This window comes from Phocoena sinus, chromosome 3 (assembly GCF_008692025.1).
Source record: "Phocoena sinus isolate mPhoSin1 chromosome 3, mPhoSin1.pri, whole genome shotgun sequence".
NCBI classification, from domain to species: Eukaryota; Metazoa; Chordata; class Mammalia; order Artiodactyla; family Phocoenidae; genus Phocoena; species Phocoena sinus.
In genome coordinates, this window is record NC_045765.1 from 8,348,509 (window position 1) to 8,368,515 (window position 20,007).

Sequence of the window (20,007 nt, forward strand, 5' to 3'; positions counted from 1 at the left end):
TAAACATGAGCCACTCATTGGCTGTGGGAAAATGACAAAATTCTGCATCCCCCTCTGCCAAAGAGTGGCTGTGGGACCCTGTGTAAGGATTTAACTTCTTGGATCCTTCAATGTTTGCTTCTAAAAAGCGAGCTTAATATTTATTGCATGTTAGGATTAAATGAGATCTGTGTGTTTGCACAGTCCCTGATATATGGTGAGCATTAAATAATTTTTATTTCCATTAATAATACTATTGATTTTATTGTTTTGTTTGTTTTGCGGTACGCGGGCCTCTCACTGCTATGACCTCTCCCGTTGCGGAGCAACAGGCTCCGGACGCGCAGGTTCAGCGGCCATGGCTCACAGGGCACAGCCGCTCCGCGGCATGGGGGATCTTCCCAGACCGGGTCACGAACCCGCGTCCCCTGCATCGTCAGGCGGACTCCCAACCACTGCGCCACCAGGGAAGCCCTGGCTTTATTATTTAATAAATGAACACACAAATTTTCTGCCCTGGAAAGAAAAATACGGCGTCTGTTTGACATGCACCACGGAGGACAAATAGTTGATAATGATACTGTGAATTAGAGACGCAGTTGGCTTTGGGAAGGCGGGGAGGGACCTGGAATTTATGGATTTAATGCCAGCCCTAGGAAGAGCTAGGCTGGGGCGACAGGTTCGTGGATTTGAGACTCTGCTTCCCCAAACATTTGGAAAGCTCAGGAGAAAACGGGTCCTCTTGGGGAGAAAACTGGCACAGGGGTCCCCACAGACAAAAGCTCCACCCACACTTAAAGACCAGACACAGAGTCTGAAGACTCTACCCGAGGTCAATGCACAATCTGAGGAGAGACGGGTTGCGGGTGCAGAGCTGCCCAGAGAGGTTCCGGGCCAAAGTCACCACGCACAGTGATGGGACAGGACGCCCGAAGTCTCGGCTGCTGGCCCAGCCCCCGCGCTGAGAGCTGGAGGGGGCTTAGGTCTGAGCTGAGCCCCGGGCGGACTTCGGTCTGCAGACACCGGAGTTGACCGCAGCAGGGTCCGGGTCCCACAGTGGCAGGTTCCGACCCAACCCCTGTTGAGTCCTGGGACACCTGGCCCCTCAACTCACCATTTCCTGGCTTCTGGGGTCCCCCTGGGGTCCTCCGTTCCACTCCTGCCGCCTCTGTAGTTCACAGCATCATAACCGCTACAGAGAGACACCTGGGACCCGGGAGAGCCGATGAAACGCTACGCTGAGCACCTACAGGAGCCTTTAAGTGGTCGGCTAAGTGTTACCCCACCCACCTTCCCGTGCTGCGCCCCTGATTGGACAGTTCATGAGACCCCACCCCCTTTCCCTGAGTGACAACAGGGCAGAAGGTCACGTGGTTGAACATAATGAGTTTCAGCCAGTGGGCTGGAACTTGCCCCCTCCAGGGAAGTTTGCTCTTAAACAAGACTTTTTCATAGGTGTTCCTAACCAATATTGTGCGTAATCACACAGTGAAAGCCACAGGGCTTATGGGAAAAATGGGATTGGGTGGGGTTCAACACTCAAAACTTGTCACTAACATTTAAAAAAAAGGAATCTAAGAAAACAGCATCTTACATATATTGAATGATTAAGAAACACAAAAGCACTACAAGAAACAGAGCACTTTACCTTGAAAGAGGCCTGTCCTTTGCTTGTAGAAGTGATCATCAGGATTGACACTTGTGAGTTATAATGAAGAGGTGGAAGGAGAGATACCTAAATTCAGACAAAGTCAGAACCCAGATGGATATTGGGATCCTTCATAACACCTGAGAGGCACTGAATGCACTGGCAGTGTCTTGAGCGGTGCACATGTGTTTTGTGTATTTCTGAGCAGCTAGGTTCACCTGGGTGCAGTTTTCTGCAGTTAACTCCTGTTTCTCTTGTGTGCCTTGCAGATGAAATTACACATAAGCAAACATGAAATTAACATTATGCTCAAATTGTTTCCGAATTTATCAATACCCAGAAAAATATCATGTTTTCAAAACAAGCATTATAGCAGAACTGACTGCATGTAGATGTAGATATAATTTTTTTCTGAACCATTTGAAAGTTGAAAATATCATGACACTTCACCATTAAATATTTCAGCATGAATCACCCAGAATCAGGACATTGTCCTGTGTAACCATAATACCAATACCACGCTTCAAAAGTTAAGACTATTTTGGTATCATCTAATATTCAGTCCATATCAAACCAAGCAGAACCTGTGGGGACTTTACACGGGACAGACCCCTGTATCCCCCACCTGATACTTATATTGTAGAAAATCTTTAGCCTCCTAGGCCTTCCTGGAGTTCCAAAGAGCAAATTTAATAAGAGAAGGGGGAGAATGCTGAAAGAAAGGAAAAGGGTCAAGCAAGACAAAATAATAATAGTTCAGCCAGAAAACAAAGCCAAGGACCTGAGTTCCTCCTCGAGGGTATATATAATAATCTGAGCTGTATCTTTGAGTTGTTTTCCTGATAAGAAAACTCCCACCAGGTGGAAGAAGTTAACTGCATGCTGACCACAAACACATGGACCCCAGAGTGGCTGGAACATAGATTGGTAGTAAGTTTTGAAATGAGGAATTGTAACTCCTCCGAATTTGTTTTTCATTTTCAAGATTGCTTTGCATAGCCAGGCCACTCGTAATTCCCTATGAATTTTAGGATGAGCTTTCCATTTCTGCCAAAAAATTAATTTAATGATGTCAGAATTTTGGTATGGCTTGCACTGAATCTATAGACCACTTTGGGGACTACTGCCATCTTAACAATATGAACCTTAACAATATGAACTCTCCAATCCATGAACATAGGATGTCTTATGATATATTTAGGGTTTCTAATTTCATTCAACAATCTTTTGTAGTTTTCAATATATGTCTTGAGTTTCCTTGGATAAAATTTTTCCTAATATTTTATTGACTATTTGTGTATCCATGTTCATAATGGATATTGGTCTATGGAGTTTTTGTGATGTCTTTATCTTATTTTATTTATAGGGTAATGATGGTCTCATAGAAATATTTAGGTAGTGTTCCTGTCTCTTCTATTCTATGGAGAGGTTTACAAAGGATTAGTGTTAATTCTTCCATGAATGGCTGGGAGAATTCAACACAGAAGCCATCTGTTCTGTTCTTTTCTTTTGGGGAAGTTTTGGATACTGATTCAACCTGCTTACCTGTTACCAGATCACTCTGATTTTCCATTTTCTTAAGTCACTTTTGGTATTTTGTGTGTCTCTAGGAATTTCTCCTTTTCATCTAGGTTGCCTAACTTGTTGTGGAATAAATTTCTTATAGTGTTCTATTATAATCCTTTGTAGGTTCAAAAGATATACCATTATTATGTGTACCAAATGTTATTACTTATAACAAATAATACCATTATATATAATATATGTGAATATATTCACAGTGGGAAAAGATATAATATATGTTATGTAATATATAAAGTATTTACATATTTATATAATATAGTAAAACATTTTCTTATATATACAAATAATAGTATTATGTTTACCACTGTAGGCACAATTGCTAATCTAACTTCCTTGTATAACCCCCACAACTCTTAGAACTCTCCCTGAAGGTGTTGGAGGAAGAAGACAGGAATATCACCTTGATTCAGAATCAGACACAGATGGTGCTACCTGGGATACAGTGCACAAATCTAATGACTCAGGTAATGGTTGAGGCAGGGAAACGGTCCCTGAGGATTCACAGTGGGAAAAGATACACAAAGAAGTGACAAACAGAAAACTAAACTTTAAAGGGAATTGCGGGTTATGGTGGGGCCACAAGGAAAGAGTCCATCTAAAGGAGGGGTCATGTTGGGCACCCCCAAGATGTCAACCTTGCTCTTATCCTGCAGGTACTATTGTGGTGGGCCTTGTCTCCACCCCAGGGATAGGGAAGTTGTTGGATAAAGTCCCCCTGGTCCTGGATACTGAAGAACAGGCAGTTCTGCATGAGACACACAAGGGTTTGCTGCAAGAAATCTCCCACATCCTGCTGTCAGATGTTGTATCCACCTTTATCACCAGCAATAACACCCAGAACCTCAGCTCCCCAGTCACCTTTGTCTTCCAACATGTGAGTCCAGGTGGGATGGACCTGTGGGATGGAAGACACCTGTGTCCTGGGCACAGCCTTGGGCTTCAGGGGGCTCCCCCATGGGTACATAATATCCCCAGGAAAGCCCTTCATGAGCCAGATTTGGGTCAGCATTTCTGAGTTACAGAACGACCATCTCACACCTATTTCCTGTTCCTAAAGTCAGTGATCCCTGGGCCAAGGGAGAAGATATGCTGTGTTTTCTGGGAGTGTGGCCAGAATGGAATTGGTCATTGGGCCACCAAAGGCTGCAGGATGGCCAGCACCAGAGACAACAGCACCATCTACCAATGTACCCACCTCAGCAGCTTTGCTGTCCTCATGGCCCAATACGATGTGCAGGTGAGAGCCCTGAGAAGGGCTGCATTCAGTGTCAACCACTGTGTAACAAATTCCCCCATATGTAAAACCTGAAAGAATTATTATCTCACGGTTATTGCTGATCAGCAATCTGGCATGGTATAGCTAGGTTGTCTGCTCAGGTTCTTACAAGGCTGAAATCATTCTGTCAGCCTGGACTGCACTGTCATCTGAGGCTTGGGGTCCTCCTCTAACCCTCTGATTCTGGGCACAATTCAGTGCCTTGTGATGGTAGGACTGAGGTCTCCTTGTCTCCTATCTAACAGCAGGGGTCCAGGTTTAGCTCTCAGGGGCTACCTGAATTCCTTCTCATGTGGACCTCTCCTGGGCCCTCTCACAGTGTATCAGTGTTCCTATCTGGAGGCCAGCAAGAGAAGCTTCCTCACATCAAAACTCTCTCAAACTTTGAATCTTTTCTCCAATAAAAAGCCCAGATCTCTTAGGAGCTCACATGATTAAGGCAAGCCCATGCAGGATAAACTTTCTTAACATCAGTTAATGTGGGATATGAATTCCATTTGCAAATCTCTTCACAGCAGAACCTACATTGGCATTTGACTTCAAACCTGGAAGTGGTTATGTGTACCTCAGGGGATGGGATATGACTGCCAATTAGAATTCTGCTTACCACAGGGGTCTTCAGACCAGGGACGCACAGGGGCTGCATAAAGGAAGATTTGGTGATAGCAGATGGGGCCAAGGGAGCCAGTGAGTACAGGTGGGTCGGGAGAAATCTTTGCCTCCTCACCTGGCCAGGTGAGCCGCTTACTTTCTCTGGTTCACCAAAACCAAATACTCTCTGGTGATCTCAAGTAATGGGGAATTTACTGAAGTAAAGGTGGCACTCACATGAAAGTAAGCATGGAAATGATCACAGCACCATGGTCAGACCTCATAGGAGCCCCCAGAAGTTTGAATGATACTCCGAGTCCATGTTTCCTACAGCCATGTCCCTAAATACCACAATATTCATACTTTTACTTATATACTGCTTCCTGTTTATTGAAGAGTTCAGATAGTTGAGTTTTGAATTCCAACAGAACAAGAGAGGAAACACTGGAGATTCTCCATCTCAATCTTAGCCCCATACACTTAGTTCCTCTTGCTTCAACAACCAAAGTTGTTAATTTCTCCTGCAAATTTCAATAGATATTTTACACATATAAATATAGTATATGTATTTCTTCTTTGGCTCTCCTTTTTTCACACAGCTGATAGATTATTCTCTTGAGTCATCCAAGGATTCTTCATTACTTTCTGGCCAAATACATTCTGTTGTGTGAATGTGCTGTAAATTCTATATCAAGGCCTCTCATAATGGGCGTTTTTATTAGGTCACTTACTAATACAAATAATGTTGCAACTGTTTACACTTACCTCATTGATCTCATGTTTGAATATGCAGTTAGAATGGATACTGGGTCAAATTCATAATTGCATGTTGGTAGATATTTCCGTATTTCAACATCTTGAGGTCGCACCTGTGGACACTGACACAGGTATTATGTAAAAGTTTGTGATTCCTCACACCATTACCACAAGTTTACTAGCAAATTTTTGGATGTTTACCCATCTAAGACGTAAATATCGTATCTAGGAAAAACTGTGTGTGTTTTTTATTATTAATGGACTGTAACATCTTCATTTAGGGGCTATTAGTATTTCTGTCTCTGGAAACAATTTGTTCACATCCTTGGTATATTTTTCCACTGCCTTGTTGATAAATTTCTTATGGATTTGGGGGACCTCTTAATACAGTAGGAAAATTAGTTTTATTCAATAAACCAAATATTCTCAAAATTTATAGTTCATCAAAATCATCTGGTGGCCTCATTATTTATTTTTAAACATTTTATTCCTAAACAAAATCAAACTTAGAGATATGTTGCAAAATAAAATTTGTGCTAAAAATACTCAATTGCTCTTTATCCAGATGCACCTACTTTGAATGTTTTAATCTTCATTTTCTCCTTCATCCTTTCCTCTCTTTGTCTCTCTCTCTCCACCTCTCTCCATCTCTCGATCTCTCTCCTTCCCTGACTTACACTAAAAGGGAATTGGTGAGGGTTTTTTTCCTTGTCCTCAGGGATTTTAGGATGTATTCCAAAAAGTGGCAGAAAAATATGAATTTTAACCCACCACCGTCAACAAAATGTATCAGTTTTCCTCTTTTAACCAAGGATTTAATTCTAAATCTGTAAGGATTTGTGATGAGCCAGGAACAATTATTACAGGATGAGGTGTGTGGAGTTCAGGGTCACGGTTTATACCTGGACATCATGACTCCAGGTACAGACTATGTCACACACCATCACATGATGGGGATGGAGGCTTGCTCAATATGGAACTACATGCCTATGTGAACCTCTTGTGGTGACCCATAAGCTTAGTCATGCCCAAAAGTCTAAAGGAAAATAAACCCTTGTGAGTTCCAGGGCTTGGTCTTGACTAAGGACTCTCCTGTCCCTCAATCCTTCCAGAGACAGAATTAATCATATCAGATCCCATAAAATTCTAACATTCTAAACCTGTAGAAAGTTAGCCATAAACATCACATACCTACTTGGCTCCTCCATTCCTGGTTTTTATATGCCTAAAGATAAAAACAAAAATGGTGGAAGCATCACTACCCCAGAGCAGGAAAGGGTGACTGTGATGTCCTCTCTGACGTGTCCCAGGAGGAGGATCCTGCACTGACTGTGATCACCTACATGGGGCTGAGCCTCTCTCTGCTGTGCCTCCTCCTGGCAGCCCTCACCTTCCTGCTGTGCAAAGCCATCCAGAACACCAGCACTTCGCTCCACCTGCAGCTCTCACTCTGCCTCTTCCTGGCCCACCTGCTCTTCCTAACAGCCATCGATAGAACTGAGATCAAGGTACTTATACTGTCCCAAAATACCCCTGCTCTGCCCCAGGGGATGCTGAGTTCATGAAGCCATGCTACCTTGGACTCCTTAATAAAATGGCATTCCAGGTAAAGTTAGATATGTAAGTAGCCAATTTCGCATTGACTGGCACAATTAGAAGACAAACACTCCACTGACAACTCCTTCATATACGTCAGAGTTCTCCCCAGTGATGAAGTATAGAAGAGGTCCTGGGGTCATGCTACACCCTGACAATCCCTCCTGGTGACACCTTCCTCCTTCCCCAGGTGCTATGTGCCATCATCGCAGATGCCTTGCACTATCTCTACCTGGCCTCCTTCACCTGGATGCTGCTGGAGGGCCTGCACCTCTTCCTCACTGTACACAACCTGACAGTGGTCAACTACTCTAGTGTCAACAAGTCCATGAAGAAACTCACATTCCCAGTGGGCTACGGAGTCCCGGCTGTGATTGTGGCCATTTCTGCAGCATCCAGGCCCCATCTTTATGGAACACCCACCCGGTAAAAGCAAATCTCCACTGTACTTATCTTCTCCAGCATGACCATGGCCATCACAGAACCAACATGGCACTTTAGTTTTTTAAGATATAGTTTTTATTGAAGTAACATTGTTTTGTAACACTATATACGTTTCATGTATACAACTTTATATTTCTACTTCTGTATACCTACAACTTGCTCACCACCAGAAATTGAGTTTCCATCCATCACCATAAAGTTGACCCACTTTACCCATTTTGCCTCCCCTCAACCATGCCCCTTCCCCTGTGACAGCCAGTACTCTGTTCTCTGTATCTACGGGGGGAGGAGGCTTGTTTGGTTTGGTTTGTTCATTTCTCATGTTTGTTTATAGTTTGTTGTATTCCACATATGTATGAAATCAGACTGTATTTGTCTTTCTCCACCTGACTTATTTCACTTAGCACAATACCCCCAATGTCCATCCCTGTTGTCACAAATGGCAAGATTTCATCAGTTTTATGGCTGGGTAGTACTCCATGGCTGGTGTGGCTGTGTGTGTGTGTGTGTGTGTGTGTGTGTGTGTGTATCATGCCTTCTTTATCCGTTGATGGGCACTTAGGTTGCTTCCATATCTTATCTATTGTAAATGATGCTGCAGTGAACATAAAGGTCCATATATCATTTTGAGTTAGTGTTTTTGTAGTCTTTGGATAAGTATCTAGACGTGAGATACCTGGATCAGATGGCAGTTCTATTCTTAATTTTTTTTTGAGGATCTCCATACTGTCTTCCATAGTGGCTGCACCAATTTACATCCCTACCAACAGTAATATAAGGGTTCCCTTTTCTCCACATCCTCACTGTTATTTCATGCCTTTTTGGTAAGAGCCATTCAGACAGCTGTGCTGGGATATCTCATTGTGGTTTTGATTTACATTTCCCTAACATTAGTGATGTGGAACATTCTTTCATGTGCCTGCTGGCCATCTCTATGTCTTCTTTGAAAAATGTCTATTCAGCTCCCCTGCCATTTTTAAATCAGGTTATCAGTAGCAGAGATGTGAGCAAGTGCAGACTGTCACCCACAACAAAGTCCTATGCTGATAAAAATGTTAACCTGCATCAGATGGGCCCTGGCACGCCGGCCTTCCTAGATATCTTAGCAAAAATGTCAGCAAACTTTCTCTGTGAAAGGCAAGATAGTATATATTTTGGCTTTGTGGGTCATATGGTCTCTGTTGTAATGACTCACCTCTATCCTTGTAGCTCAAAAGCAGCCACAGAAAAGCTATAAGAAATGAATGTGACTGTGACTCAGTAAAACACATTTCCAAAATCAGACAGCAGCCCAACGTGGACCACAGGCTGCAGTTTGCTAACTCCTGCCTTAGTAGCTCTCTCTTAGGTTCTTCCTGGTGGATCCAGCTAACCCTCCATGATCCTCACACCTCCCAAATCATTCACAATTCCCTACTTGGGATGAAACACCAACTTGATCATTTCTATTAGTGTGAACTTCAGTTACTGACTTTGTATCCTTATGCCTCAGATGTCTGACCTGTGATCAATTGATTACCTATGTTGTCATGAAGTATAAATTACATAATGCTCATGAACCCTGCCATAGCAGTGTCAGGCTTACTGTTGTTTCTCTCTCTCATACTCTCTCGCTCTCTCTCTCCTTGGCTGTCCCAAATGTTTTTATCCTATCTACACCTACTCATCATCCACATCTCAGCATAAACACAGTTCAATTCTCTCAGGGAATCCTTCCCAATATCTGAATCTCCTATAACCCTGACTAGGTTATAGATCCAGCTACATGTTCAGACAGTTCCTCATATTTGATTGTAAACTTCATCATTTTGATTGTTTCTATTTTCTGATTGTTGATGTGCCCACCTAGCTAGGAACTCCCTGATGACAGACATCACTCTGTCTTAACAAGAACTGGGCCTTCAAAACCAAGTACAAATCCTTATACAGGAGGAGACACTCAATATTGCTCCAATAAACCATAAATTATCTTCTCTATTTTTTTTTTCTTTAAAACATGTATATTTTTCTGCCAGTGTATCTGAAGACCAAAACTTAAAACACCTTTTAAAAAAATTTTTCTTTTTTAAAACCACTTTTTAACTTTGCTGTACATGTAAAAAGCTGCACATAATTCATGTATACAGCCTGATGAATTGGGAATAAGTATACAGCCATGTCCCTTACCAAAATAAAGGGTATACACAAACTTTCAATTCTGCAAAATAATAACTTCAGGAGCTCTACTACAGAGCATAGTGCCTATAGCTAATAATAGTGTGTTGTATATTTAAAATTTGCTAAGGGTGTAGCTCTTATGTGAAATATTCTTACCAAAAAAAGCAATAATAATATTTATTATTATTATTAATAACAGAGGCAGAAAAATACTTTGGAGGATGAGGGATATGTTTATTTATCGATTCTTTATCCACAAAGGCCAATATATTCTTTTATTTTTAACATCTTTATTACAGTAAAATTGCTTTACAATGTTGTGTTAGTTTCTGCTGTATAACAAAGTGAATCAGCTATATGTATACATATATCTCCATATCCCCTCCCTCTTGGGTCTCCCTCCCATCCTCCATATCCCTCTCCGTGGGCACAAAGCACTGAGCTGCTCACCCTATGCTATGCGGCTGCTTCCCAGTAGCTATCTATTTTACATTTGGTAGTGTATATATGTCAGCGCTACTCTCTAACTTACTCCCAACCTACATTTCCCACACCCCATGTCCTCAAGTCCATTCTCTACGTCTGTATCGTTATTCCTGTCCTGCACCTAGGTTTGTCAAAACCATTATTTTTCTTCTTTAGATTCCATATATATGTGTTAGCATATGGTATTTGTTTTTCTCTTTCTGACTTACTTTACTCTCTCTGACAGACTCAAGGTCCATCCACCTCACTAAAAATAACTCATTTTCGTTTCTTTTTATGGCTAAGTAATATTCCATTGTATATATGTGCCACATCTTTTTCATCCTCTCATCTGTCAATGGACACTTAGGTTGCTTCCATGTCCTGGCTATTGTAAATGGAGCTGCAATGAACATTGTGGTACATTAGTCTTTTTGAATTATGGTTTTCTCAGGGTATATGGCCAAAAGTGGGATTGCTGGGTCATATGGTAGTTCTATTTTTAGATTTTTAAGGAACCTCCGTACTGTTCTCCATAGTGGCTGTATCAATTTACATTCCCACCAAGAGTGCGAGAGGGTTCCCTTTTCACCACACCCTCTCCAGCATTTATTGTTTCTAGATTTTTTGATGATGGCCATTCTGACCGGTGTGAGATGATATCTCAATGTAGTTTTGATTTGCATTTCTCTAATGATTAATGATATTGAACAGTCTTTCATGTGCTTGTTGGAAATCTGTATGTCTTCTTTGGAGAAATGTCTATTTAGGTCTTCTGCCCATTTTTGGATTGGGTTGTTTGTTTTTTTGATATTGAGCTGCATGAGCTGCTTGTAAATTTTGGAGATTAATCATTTGTCACTTGTTTCATCTGCAAATATTTTCTCCCATTCTGAGGGTTGTCTTTTCACCTTGTATATGGCTTCCTTTGCTGTGCAAAGCTCTTAACTTTCATTAGGTCCCATTTGTTTATTTTTGTTTTTATTTCCATTTCTCTATGAGGTAGGTCAAAAAGGATCTTGCTGTAATGTATGTCATAGACTGTTCTGCCTATGTTTTCCTCTAAGAGTTTGACAGTGTCTGGTCTTACATTTAGGTCTTTAATCCATTTTGAGTTTATATTTGTGTATGGTGTTAGGGAGTGTTCTAATTTCATTCTTTTACGTGTAGATGTCCAGTTTTCCCAGCACCACTTATTGAAGAAGCTGTCTTTTCTCCACTGTATATTCTTGCCTCCCTTGTCAAAGATAAGGTGACCATATGTGTGTGGGTTTATCTCTGGGCTTTCTATCCTGTTCCATTGATTTATATTTCTGTTTTTGTGCCAGAACCATACTGTCTTGATTACTGTAGCTTTGTAGTATAGTCTGAAGTCAGGGATCCTGATTCCTCCAGCTCCGTTTTGCTTTCTCAAGATTGTTTTGGCTATTCGGGGTATTTTGTGTTTCCATACAAATTGTGAAATTTTTTGTTCTAGTTCTGTGAAAAATGCCAGTGGTAGTTTGATATGGATTGCATTGAATCTGTAGATTGCTTTGGGTAGTAGAGTCATTTTCACAATGTTGATTCTTCCCATCCAAGAACATGGTATATCTCTCCATCTATTTGTATCATCTTTAATTTCTTTCATCAGTGTCTTTTAATTTTCTGTATACAGATATTTTTATCTCCTTCAGTAGGTTTATTCCTAGGTATTTTATTCTTTTTGTTGCAATGGTAAAAGGGAGTGATTTCTTAATTTCACTTTCATATTTTTCATCATTAGTGTATAGGAATGCCAGAGATTTCTGTGCATTAGTTTTGTATCCTGCTACTTTACCAAATTCATTGATTAGCTCTGGTAGTTTTCTAGTAGCATCTTTAGGATTCTCTATCTATAGTATCATGTCATCTGCAAACAGTGACAGCTTTACTTCTTCTTTTCTGGTTTGGATTCCTTTTATTTCTTTTTCTTCTTTGATTGCTGTGGCTAAAACTTCCAACACTATGTTGAATAATAGTGGTGAGAGTGGGCAACCTTGTCTTGTTCCTGATCTTAGTGGAAATGGTTTCAGTTTTTCACCATTGAGGATGATGTTGGCTGTGGGTTTTTCATATATGGTCTTTATTATGTGGAGATAAGTCCCCTCTATGCCTACTTTCTGGAGGGATTTTATCATAAGTGGGTGTTGAATTTTTTCGAAAGCTTTCTCTGCATCTATTGAGATGACCATATGATTTTATCCTTAATTTTGTTAATATGGTGTATCACATTGATTGATTTCCGTATATAGAAAAATCCTTGCATTCCTGGGATAAACCCCACGTGATCATGGTGTACGATCCTTTTAATGGGCTGTTGGCTTCTGTTTGCTAGTATTTTGTTGAGGATTTTTCCGTCTATGTTCATCAGTGATATTGGCCTGTAGAGACCTTTCTTTGTGACACCTTTGTCTGGTTTTGATATCAGGGTGATGGTGGTCTCGTAGAATGAGTTTGGGTGTGTTCCTCCCTCTGCTATATTTTGGAAGAGTTTGAGAAAGATAGGTGTTAGCTCTTCTCTAAATGTTTGATAGAATTCGCCTGTGAAGCCTTCTGTTCCTGGACTTTTGTTTGTTGGAAGATTTTAAATCACAGTTTCAATTTCAGCGCTTGTGATTGGTCTGTTCATATTTTCTATTTCTTCCTGGTTCAGTCTCGGAGTGTTGTGCATTTCTAAGAATTTGTCCATTCCTTCCAGTTTGTCCATTTTATTGGCATATAGTTGCTTGTAGTAATCTCTCGTGATCCTTTGTATTTCTGCAGTGTCATTTGTTAATTCTTTTTCATTTCTAGTTCTCTTGATTTGAGTCTTCTCCCTTTTTTCTTGATGAGTCTGGCAATGGTTGATCAATTTTCTTTATCTTCTCAAAGAACAAGCTGTTAGTTTTATTGATCTTTGCTATTTTGGTTTTTTTGTTGTTGTTGTTCTATTTCATTTATTTCTGCTCTGATCTTTATGATTTCTTTCCTTCTGCTAACTTTGGGTTTTGTTTGTTCTTCTTTCTCTAATTGCTTTAGGTGTAAGTTTAGTTTGTTTATTTGAGATTTTTCTTGTTTCTTGAGGTAGGATTGTATTGCTATAAACTTCCCTCTTAGAACTGCTTTTGCTACATCCTTTAGGTTTTGGGTCGTCATGTTTTCATTGTCATTTTCTTCTAGGTATTTTTGATGTCTTGTTTGATTTCTTCAGTGATATCTTGGTTATTTAGTAGCATATATATATATACATATATATATATATATATATATATTTGCAGTACATGGGCCTCTCACTGTTGTGGCCTCTCCCGTTGTGGAGCACAGGCTCCAGACGCACAGGCTCAGCGGCCATGCCTCATGGGCCCAGCCACTCCGCGGCATGTGGGATCTTCCTGGACCGGGGCACAGACCCGTGTCCCCTGCATCGGCAGGCGGACTCTCAACCACTGCACCACCAGGGAAGCCCCAGCATATTTTTTAGCATCCACTGTGTTTCAATTTTTTACATTTTTTCCCCCTCTAATTGATATCTAGTCTCATAGCATTGTGGTCAGAAAACATAGTTGAAACGATTTCAATTTTCTTAAATTTACCAAGGTTTATTTGTGACCCAAGATGTGATCTGTCCTATAGAATGTTCCATGAGCACTTGAGAAGAAAGTGTGCTCTGCTGTTTTGGGGTGGAATGTCTATAAATATCAATTAAGTTCATCTTGTTTAAGGTGTCATTTAAAGCTTGTGTTTCCTTATTATTTTCATTTTGGATGATCTCTATTGGTGAAAGTGGGGTTTAAAGTCCACTAATATGATTGTGTTACTGTCGATTTCTCCTTTTATGGCTCTGAGCATTTGCCTTATGTATTGAGGTGTTGCTGTGTTGGGTGCATAAATATTTACAATTGTTATATCTTCTTCATGGACTGATCCCTTGATCATTATGTAGTGTCCATCTTTGTCTCTTGTAATAGTCTTTATTTTAAAGTCAATTTTGTCTGATGTGAGAATTGCTACTCCAGCTTTCTTTTGATTTCCATTTGCATGGAATATCTATTTCCATCCCCTCACTTTCAGTCTGTATGTTTCCCTAAGTCTGAAGTAGGTCTCTGTGGATAGCATATATACAGGCCTTGTTTTTGTATCCATTCAGCCAGTCTATGTCTTTTGGTTGGAGCATTTATTTTATATATGTTTAAAGTAATTATCGATATGTGTGTTCCTATTACCATTTTCTTAATTGTTTTGGGTTTGTTTTCGTAGGTCTTTTCCTTCTCTTTTGTTTCCTGCCTGGAGAAGTTCCTTTAGCAGCTGTTGTAAAGCTGCTTTGGTGATGCTGAATTCTCTTAGCTTTTGCTTGTCTGGAAAGGTTTTAATATCTCCGTCTAATCTGAATGAGTTCCTTGCTGGGTAGAGTAATCTTGGTTGTAGGTTTTTCCCATTCATCACTTTAAGTATGTCCTGCCACTCCCTTCTGGCTTGCAGAGTTTCTGCTGAAAGATCAGCTGTTAACCTTATGGGGATTCCCTTGTTTTTTATCTATTGCTTTTCCCTTTCTGCTTTTCATAATTTTTCTTTGTATTTAATTTTTGATAGTTTGATTAATATGTGTCTTGGTGTGTTTCTCCTTGGATTTTTCCTGTATGGGACCCTCTGCACTTCCTGGACTTGATTGACTCTTTTCTTTTCCATGTTAGGGAAGTTTTCAACTATAATCTGTTCAAATATTTTCTCAGCCCCTTTCTTTTTCTCTTCTGCTTCTGGGACCCCTATAATTCGAATGTTGGTGCGTTTAATGTTGTCCCAGAAGTCTCTGAGACTGTCCTCAGTTCTTTTCATTCTTTTTTCTTTATTCTGCTCTGCAGTAGTTATTTCCACTATTTAATCTCCAGGTCACTTATCCATTCTTCTGCCTCAGTTATTCTGCTATTGTTCCTTCTAGAGAAGTTTTTTTATTTATTGTGTTGTTCACCATTGTTTGTTTGCTCTTTACTTCTTCTAAGTCCTTTTTACACGTTTCTTGTATTTTCTCCATTCAATTTCCAAGATTTTGGATCATCTTTAGTATCATTATTCTGAATTCTTTTTCAGGTAGACTGCCAATTTCCTCTTCTTTTGTTTGCTCTGGTGGGTTTTCACCTTGCCCCTTCAACTGCTGCATATTTCTCTGTCTTCTCATTTTGTTTAACTTACTGTGTTTGGCGTCTCCTTTTTGCAGGCTGCAGGTTTGTAGTTCCCATTGTTTTTGCTGTCTGCCCCCAGTGGGTAATGTTGGTTCAGTGGCTTGTGTAGACTTCCTGGTGGAGGGGACTTGTAAGGCCAATATATTCCTGAATCTCCTTCCACCTCTCTCACAGATGCTGGCTCCACACAAAGGATTTATATGGACCTTTCTTGGCCCTGTCTGCACCATCTTCTCTGTGAGTAATGGATGACATCAGAGCATCCTTCCTATCTGGTTGAGCGTGAATCAAAAGCAGAGGTGTAAAGAGGAGTATAGGCAGAGTGACCAATTTTTCCAGTTTGTTCAGGAATGAGTGGACCCCCAGGATGCAGGAATTTCCATTTTAAAAACAGGAAGGATTGTTTCCTTAGACACGGGACTTTCAGTGTTTAAAGATGTAAATTCCCATGCAAACTGAGTTACTGGGTGTTTGGTCTGGTGTTCTATGACTGTAGTGAAATAAAAAACCTTCCTACCTGCTGGTTTAGGTGTTGGATGAGCCAGGAGGAACATTTAGCAGGTGTGGATGTATTCAATATGCCTTATGGTGTTTCTGCAGATTAATTTAGCTTTCTTCCTGATAACCTTCTGGATTGTGAAAAACAAGCTCTCCTCACTCAACACTGATGATGTCCACTCTCTGGATCACTAGGTGAGATGGATCAGAGGTACACATTGCTCCTCATAAAAAGCATGACCCGGGAGCGAGGCCATACGGTTCCAAGCTCCTGATGTACATTCACAGGAATTCTAAGCAGACTTGAGGGAAGATGTACAGCCACACACCTTGGAAGTTCAGATACAGTGTTTTTCTGCTGACACCCAAGCCAAAAACATTCCATTCGTCTATAACCCAAGAATGAAACTACCTCAGCTACAAAGAGAATTGACTTTGTTCTGAAAAACAGGGATTACTACCATGGCCCTATGAGAAAGGTCCTGAGAACATTTACATCCTTATAAACCACTTAGGAAATTACATACCTGACCCAGAACCCAGGATGCCCTTTCATGCCCATACCTTTATTCAAGCTCCTCCTGCTACCCTCAACCACACTGTGCTACCTGATGAAATCAGGTTCATTAGCCACATATCACATCTTCTAAGAGGCTAGGGATGTGCTTTGCTTTCCTCAAGTTTACAAAGAATGAATCATCTGGGCAAAGCATGCTCTGGGTCAGTTCATAGAGAGGAAAAGGATAGGAACAGCATTGGAGGGACCAAGGACAGAGGTACCTAACATTCACAAATTAATCATTGACCATTTGTATTTGGCTTTCCAGTAGACTGTAAGGTTTGTGAAAACAAAAATCTTGCCCTTGTTATTTTTAATGCATAGGGTCCAACACACAGCCAGGTGTACAGAACATCCACAGTAATATCAGTTGATTGAAACTGGGGATATTCATGCAACATCATATTACTGAAACCCACATTATGAAGTGTCACTACCAACTTCAGTCCAAGTCTAAATGCCATCCGGGATCGAAAAAGCATTTCTTTTTGAGAATCATTGACAGTAAATATCAGGGTGGCCACAACTCAGTCAGAGGCATCCATGGTGTAGAAAAGAAATGGCTTTGATTGTTTTGCTCAGGGTGCACCACAAGCCTCCTTTCGCTTCCTACCCAGGATGCTGACATTTAAAGCCACAGCTCAGCTCTTCATCTTGGGATGCACATGGTGTCTGGGAATCCTGCAGGTGGGACCGGCTGCCCACATCATGGCCTACCTCTTCACCATCATGAACAGCCTGCTGGGTGTCTTCATCTTCCTGGTGTACTGCCTCCTAAGCCATCAGGTATCACTGTCTGACTCCCACTCAAAACTCTTCCCATCCTCATTCCTCTCTGTTCTGACCCAGAGCACGTTTTGCATCTACAGGTCAAAGAGCAGTACAGGACATGGTTCAAAAGGATGAAGAAAACCAAAGCCAAGTCTGAGGAGTACACACTCTCCAGCAAGACCTTGTTGGATCCCTCTAAACACAGTGTGGTAAGATCATGTACTGCTCCCAGAGCACTTCACTAAAAGATCCATTGAGCAGCACATGCTTATCATGCTGAATAATTGGGTATAAAGCAGGTGATATCCTATGATGGCTCACAGTGGTTTACATCTAGACTCACCGAAGACATTCATCTATCATGAAAGAAAGTTTATAGGACATTCCTACCAAAAACAGCAGATTACACTTTCTTCTCAAGTGTGCACAGAACATTCTCCAAGATAGATCACATCTTTGGTCACAGATCAAGCCTCAGTAAATTTAAGAAAACTGAAATCATATCAAGCATCTTTTCTGTCCACAACGCTATGAGATTAGAAATGAGTAACAGGGAACAAAATGTAAAAAACACAAACACATGGAGGCTAAACAATACGTTACTAAATAACCAGGAGATCACTGAAGAAATCAAAGAGGAAATCAAAAAATACCTAGAGACAAATGACAATGAAAACACGACGGCCCAAAACCTATGGGATGCAGCAAAAGCAGTTCTAAGAGGGAAGTTTATAGCTATACAAGCCTACCTCAAGAAACAAGAAAAATCTCAAATAAACAATCTAACCTTACACCTAAAGGAACTAGAGAAAGAAGAACAAACAAAACCCAAAGTTAGCAGAAGGAAAGAAATCATAAAGATCAGATCAGAAGTAAATGAAATAGAAGCAAAGAAAACAATAGCAAAGATGAATAAAACTAAAAGCTGGTTCTTTGAGAAGATAAACAAAATTGATAAACCATTAGCCAGACTCATCAAGAAAAAGGAGAGGACTCAAATCAATAAAATTAGAAATGAAAAAGGACAAGTTACAACAGACCCCGCAGAAATACAAAGCATCCTAAGATACTACTACAAGCAACTTTATGCCAATAAAATGGACAACCTGGAAGAAATGGACAAATTCTTAGAAAGGTATAACCTTCCAAGACTGAACCAGGAAGAAATGGAATATATGAACAGACCAATCACAAGTAATGAAATTGAAACTGTGATTAAAATCTTCCAACCAAAGCCCAGCCCAAAACACCAAAGCCCAGAACCATATGGCTTCACAGGCGAATTCAATCAAACATTTAGAGAAGAGTTAACACCTATCCTTCTCAAACTCTTCCAAAAATAGCAGAGGGAGGAACATTCCCAAACTCATTCTATGAAGCCACCATCACCCTGATACCAAAACCAAATAAAGATTTAACAAAAAAAAGAAAACTACAGGACAATATCACTGATGAACATAGATGCAAAAATCTTCAAAATACTAGCAAACAGAATCCAACAGCACATTAAAAGGATTGTACACCATGATCAAGTGGGGTTTATCCCAGGAATGCAAGGATTCTTCAATATATGCAAATCAATCTATGTGATACACCATATTATCAAATTGATGAATAAAAACCATATGATCATCTCAGTAGGTGCAGAAAAAGCTTTTGACAAAATCCAACACCCATTTATGATAAAAACTCTACAGAAAGTAGGCATAGAGGAACTACCTCAACAGATAAAAGCCATATATGACAAACCCATAGCCAACATCGTTCTCAATGGTGAAAGACTGAAACCATTTCCTCTAAGATCAGGAACAAAGCAAGCTTGCCCACTGTCACTACTATTATTCAACATAGTTTTGGAGGTTTTAGCCACAGCAATCAGAGAGGAAAAAGAAACAAAAGGAATCCAAATTGGAAAAGAAGTAAAGCTGTCACTGTCTGCAGTAACATGATACTATACACAGAGAATCCTAACGATGCTACCAGAAAACTACTAGAGCTAATCAATGAATTTGGTAAAGTAGCAGGATACAAAATTAATGTACAGAAATCTCTTGCATTCATATACACTAATGATGAAAAATCTAAAAGAGAAATTAAGGAAACACTTCCATTTACCACTGCAACAGAAAGAATAAAATACCTAAGGATAAACCTACCTAAGGAGGAAAAAGACCTGTATGCAGGAAACTATAAGACACTGAAGAAAGAAATTAAGGATGATACAAACAGACAGAGAGATATACCATGTTCTTGGATTGGAAGAATCAACATTGTGAAGATGACTATACACCCAAAGCAATCTACAGATTCAATGCAATCCCTATCAAACTACCAATGGCATTTTCCCCAGAACTAGAACAAAAAGCTTCACAATTTGTATGGAGACACAAAAGATGCCAAATAGCCAAAGCAATCTTGAGGGAAAAAAAAAAAACAGAGCTGGCAGAATCAGCGCCCTGACATCAGACTCTACTACAAAGCCCCAGTAATTAAGATAATATGGTAC

General features: G+C 40.3%; 1 protein-coding gene across 1 annotated transcript; it reads left to right on the plus strand.

Moving 5' to 3' along the window:
• Nucleotides 1-1,204: 1,204 nt before the first annotated feature.
• Nucleotides 1,205-17,746, plus strand: LOC116750645 (adhesion G protein-coupled receptor E2-like). The gene is given in 13 exon segments (XM_032625569.1): nt 1,205-1,244; nt 3,569-3,640; nt 3,643-3,675; nt 3,865-4,085; nt 4,269-4,448; nt 7,145-7,342; nt 7,621-7,856; nt 8,130-8,169; nt 15,698-15,910; nt 16,274-16,342; nt 16,344-16,366; nt 17,348-17,516; nt 17,600-17,746. Coding segments are annotated over 13 exon segments (1,641 nt in total).
• The last annotated feature ends 2,261 nt before the right edge of the window (nt 17,747-20,007 follow it).